The 5,017-nt window shown below is 55.9% G+C and overlaps 1 protein-coding gene across 1 annotated transcript; it reads right to left on the bottom strand.

Moving 5' to 3' along the window:
• Positions 1-297: 297 nt before the first annotated feature.
• NGA_2104300 (ser thr kinase) lies at positions 298-2,614 on the bottom strand. The gene has a single exon (XM_005856165.1). The coding sequence runs from the start codon at positions 2,333-2,335 to the stop codon at positions 542-544; it is 1,794 nt and encodes a 597-aa protein (XP_005856227.1). The 5' UTR covers positions 2,336-2,614; the 3' UTR covers positions 298-541.
• Positions 2,615-5,017: the final 2,403 nt, after the last annotated feature.

Genomic DNA, 5,017 nt, shown 5'->3' with positions numbered 1-5,017 from the left:
TCTGACCTTGGATAGCGGTGGTTTAGACAGGAGAGGAACTAGACCAGTCATATAAAAAGTTAGCGATGCGACTCTCATGCGAGAGGGAGATAAGTGTTGCCACAGGCGACGCATACACTTTTCTGTGTGGAGACAAAGCATTAGTAAATTCAGACGAGCGAATTGTAAGTTTTGCGGAGGCTGCGGGCAAGGTGTCTTCTCTGGTGAGGGTGGGCGAGGGGTGGTACGAGACGAGCGTTGATGCTTCACGAACGAAAAGCGAGGAAAGGAAGAGCTCACTGACGGCATGGGATACTTTTCTCTGGTGCCTGAGATGATATTTCTTTACATAAATTGACAAGAGGTTCATATCTGCACCCTCATATACGAGAAACCCATCTCCCCTGGAGGAGCACCGGACATGTTGGGAACTCCTACCACCTGTCTGCTTCTCTGTAAGCTACGGCGCGTCTTCTGTCCAAACATTCTCTACCGCTATTGCCGTTCTCGCTAATTGGAATTATGCTCTCTTTGCCCCAGGGCAGACCAGTGGTGCTTCACTTCAGGTGGAAAAAGACCGCATGGGAGGGCCGTTCTTGCGCTGAGGGTGGTAAGAGTGCGCGGACGTGGAGAAAGAGCTGGAAGAAGGCGATGGGGGGACGAGGGAGGAGGACCGGGCTAGGAGCGGCAGTGGCAAGGCAAGGCCGGTCTGTCGCCCTCCCGAGTTCATGCTCTTACAAGAGTCGGTGGAAAGTGGTGAGGGTGCCAATGGAGAAAGGCTGGCGCTGGACAAAGCAGGAGAGCCCATGGATGGCATTGGGGGGGCCGATGAGGCCGGTAGGGGGGCGCCTGCCGCATGAAAGCTTCCTGCGCAGGCCGACTTGTTAAGGCAATTCACAAGTCCCCGATTACGAGAAGGGGCACTGCTGCTTTCACGTCCTCGTTGCCCTCTCTCTGCCCTCCTCTCATCCTCTGCCCGCCCTCCTCTCCTCTCATCCTGGCGGCTGTGCGGTCCTCCCGCCTTCACGCGATTCCTCCCCGGCACCGCCTCGTTGTGGATCCAGTACTGAGTGTTGCGAACAGCGGCCGCAAGAGAGACAGCGCCAAACTGTCGCAACCAGGGCGCTCCCAGCAGGATCTCGGGCGGGAGCCGCCGACGTGGATCCTTCTGCAGCATGTTGTCCAGAAAGCCATGGAAGTCCCGAGAGAACTCGGTGCCGGGAGGGAGTGTGGGCGGCTCACTTTCTGTGATGGCTTGAATCATGTCAATGCAGCTGTGCGCGCGACTCCTGCGTCTCCTTCCTCCTTTCGACGCCGAAGGAGCCGAGGCCACCCCCGCCCCTCTTCTCCCCCCAGGCCCGCCACCCGCTCCGTCCACCGCCTCCATCTCCTCTTCCTCCATTCCAGCATCGTCCAAGCCCTGCAAGTAGGGATAGCGACCGGTGGCACATTCGATCAGCGTCAGCCCCAAGCTCCACACGTCCGAGGCGTAGTCGTAGGGATCGTTCCGTATGCGCTCCGGTGACATGTACTTGAACGTGCCCACAAAGGTGCCGCACATGGCCAGGGAGCTCTGCAGCTCGGCAGACAAGCCAAAGTCAGAGACCTTGACTTCACCGTGGCTGTTGATGAGGAGGTTGGAGGGCTTGATGTCGCGGTGCACCCGCTTGTCGTGCTTCAGGTAGGCCAAGGCCCATAGGATCTGGAAGACCATATTGGCCAGCGCGCGCTCCGGAATGGGGCCGAGTTGGGCGACAAGGTTCGCCAGAGCCCCGCCATCCATCATCTCAAGGGCGAGGGTGATGCAGCCCTCCCGGTAGAAGGCGCCGTAGAACGCGACAAGACTCGGGCAGGCGGCGTCGTACAGGGTCCGGATCTCTCGGATCAGCTGAGAGCGCCGGGACTTGTCGAACACATTGATTACTTTCAGAGCCAGTCGCGTGCCTGTCGGCTTGTGTAGCGCCTCCAGCACGGCTCCAGTGGAGCCCTTACCGATTACTTTGCCTATCTCCAGGTCCTCGTAGGCTACTCGGAAGGTCTTGGGGTGGTCGCGCATGGCCAGACCGCCGGCGCCGATGGCGAGCCCCACGCGGTTTTGCCTGCACCCGCCGCGGAGGAAAACGTTGTCAAGTTCGTCATTGAAGTCGAAGGATTCTTCCACGTTGGAGCTCGCCTCGGGTGTCTCGACATCGGTCAGACTCAGCGACAGAGACAAGCAGGACGGGCGCACAGAGAGATTGGAGGCGGCAGGATTTCCTGGGCGTGAGTTTGGAGCAACAGACGACAAACTAGCAGCTCGCACAGGCAGTTGGGGAGGAGGAATTGTATACTTTTCCCATGCGTTTGAGGCCGCCATACGGGGAGTTTCCAGGTAGGAAGAGATGCCTGGGGCGGGGGGCTGCAGGCAAGACGATGATACCGATGCCGACGGGACGTGGTTCCCTCCACTATCGAGTGATCCCTCCGCACAATTGATAGGAACAGTGTCGTTCGCCGTCGAGTGCGACGACGCGCACCGCAAAGGAGGCAGCCAAGCCAATTTTCCGACAGGTCTAGGAGCACGCAATCAAGGTGCTCGGGAGCTGTGCGTTTTCCTCCTTGCCTACCTAATAAATTGATTGAATGGCTCCTGTCTTGATGAAAAGGTTTATATTTTGTTAGGTTCAGAGTAGGCGAATGCTTTTGCGCACATGTTGAATTGGCATTTGCGTGAAAGCCTGGTGTGACCGAAAGAGGAGCTTCTTTGATTCGTACAGAAAGCCGATATTGCTCACGGAACAAGCTGGGACAGATCAATTTCTGACACTTTCCGGAGAGGCAAAACACCAAGCACGAGACAGGTACATCTTCAAAGGGAGCAATTGCAGCGCCTGAATATGGAATGTCGTGGAATGGGCGAAAAATCTCGGGCAGGGAGCGGGTTGCGTGCGGGCCGGGAGTGCACAGCATTTCAAAGTCAAGGTCGTGGGCGACGGGGGCGAGCGTCCCACGGGGTCCACGTCATAACAAGTGAGGTTGCGGCACCATCAGGAGGCAGTGAGGGCACAGGAAAGGATCCCTGATTGGCAAGTAGACATACATTGCCCGCATGACTTCAAACACGGAAGAAAGTTGTAGTAGCGGGTGTTAGGCTCCAGTCCTGGTCGTGTTGTGCCGTAGGACGGAGCCGAGAGCATGCCAGGAGCCGAGACGGCCCATTCCCACCGCTCTCGATTAAAACGCTGGATCACCGCCATTAGAGGTTGGACAGCAAGCACTGGGTCTCTTCATGACTTGCACGTTTGAAATATATGCTCAATTACACATGTACACCTGCCTTTCGAAGCCAAAACCTCCCCACGGAGCCCGTCAGACGAGCTCCGTCTCAGTTGATCCACGTCATCCTGGAAAGCAACGTCCACCTGGAATGGACACTGCAAAACTACCTTGTAAATACTTTTGCTTTCATTAATTTACTGGCGTACATCAACAACGTAATACTCTATTGACACACCATTCCGGGATTTCCAACGGAATTGGTGACTTTCAGAGAATATATCAAATAGGAACGCTGCTGAGATGAAGGCCCGGCGAGGAGACCACAACCACAGGCGGGCGAAATACCGCTATGGCTTATTGTTGCTATATAGAAGGCCAACCGTCTTTTTTTAATCCTTCTCAGCCCCGCTTTGGCGAGACATGCAGCTCCTGAGCAGCTTCAACACATTCCTGCCATTGCAATCTACGCTCCTCACCCTTTTCACGCTCCGCCGCCTTCCCCGTTTAAGCCCCGAGTGGCCCTGTTCCACTTCCTCGCCAACGCTCTCGCTCCCTCGCCGTCCGCTCCTCCCGACGTGTCCGCTCGTACTGCTGTAACCACAAAAACGAACCCAGGATAGAGGCCATGTACGATAACAAGCCTAAACCTTCAAGATCCGCCAGCCTGACTGCTCCTATAATAGGCGAAGGGTTCAGGGGAAGCACGTGATCCTGCGCTTCCGCGGAGGACAATCTGGAAGGCGCAGCGCCGGGAGGAAGCGGTCCGGCGTGCTGGCCGGGAGTCCTCCAGAGGGTCAGTGCGCTGTACACGAGCAGGCCCCACCCCAGAAGATGGAAGCATCCTACAACCGCGAATACCAGCAGGGGTGCCAGGACCTTACGGGTCGAGATAAGTACACCTTTGATCCGCATCAAAGCCAAAGATAGGTAGAGGAATACAGGACGTAAAGGGGCGAGGGAGGGCAAGGAAAAAAGGTTCCGTGTGTGGAGGGCGCCGGCTGGGTGAGTAGAATGCGATGAATAAGCACCGTCAAGATGTAGTGACGAAGAGTCTGGGGAGAGGGGAGGGGGCGTACGGCTGGCGGATGACGATAGGCCTGAAACTTCAAGAACAGGTGGAGAGCTGGCCCACTGAGAAAGAGGGGGAAAAAAAGGCAAATTGGGCGACAGTAAAGGCTGCGGAGCCTCCAGATCGTCCATTTCATCCAAAATCGTGCCTGCTGAATGTGTACGGGCATTATGGTTTGGCTGTCAAGAAAACATGCACAGAGCACATAGATAGATTTCAAACCTGAGCCCATGGATGGATCAGGGCAACATTTTGGGACTTCCAATCAGGGGCAGCTTTGACACCCTCCGATGTGTCCGAATACTCACAAGCAATTTTTGTACGCATGAAAAAAAATTCGCGCTCGCAAGACCTCTGATGACATGCAGGGGCAACTCTTTTCTTCCTCGCTTTCAACCATCATCATCTTCAAGGACGCTGGTGTCTGGGAATGTATGTGCCTACCACTCCATTTCCGACACTCCGCCCCCAAGGCACCAAGCAGCGAGTGCTGCATTAGCATTTTTGGTCGACAAGGAATGCATACAATCGTAGGCGTGCGGGCCATCCTCGGCTCAGGCTATATATTGGTCTCAGGCCCGGGCAGCATTCCGGCACTTCAACAACGCCGTGTTTCCCAGCCGTTGCCGACAGGGGAGAGCCTTGGTCCTTCCTTTCCCTACAAAAGACAAACGAATCGCATTTACTAAAGAGGAATGAAACAACATGGCA

The sequence above is a fragment of the Nannochloropsis gaditana genome, assembly GCF_000240725.1.
Source record: "Nannochloropsis gaditana CCMP526 unplaced genomic scaffold scaffold029, whole genome shotgun sequence".
Taxonomy (NCBI): Eukaryota; class Eustigmatophyceae; order Eustigmatales; family Monodopsidaceae; genus Microchloropsis; species Microchloropsis gaditana.
The sequence above is the reverse complement of the archived record's forward strand: the minus strand, read 5'-3'. Positions and strand labels throughout refer to the sequence as shown.

Coding starts and splice junctions, on each gene's coding strand:
- NGA_2104300 (XM_005856165.1), bottom strand. CDS start 2,335: ATGGCGGCCTCAAACGCATGGGAAAAGTATACAATTCCTCCTCCCCAA.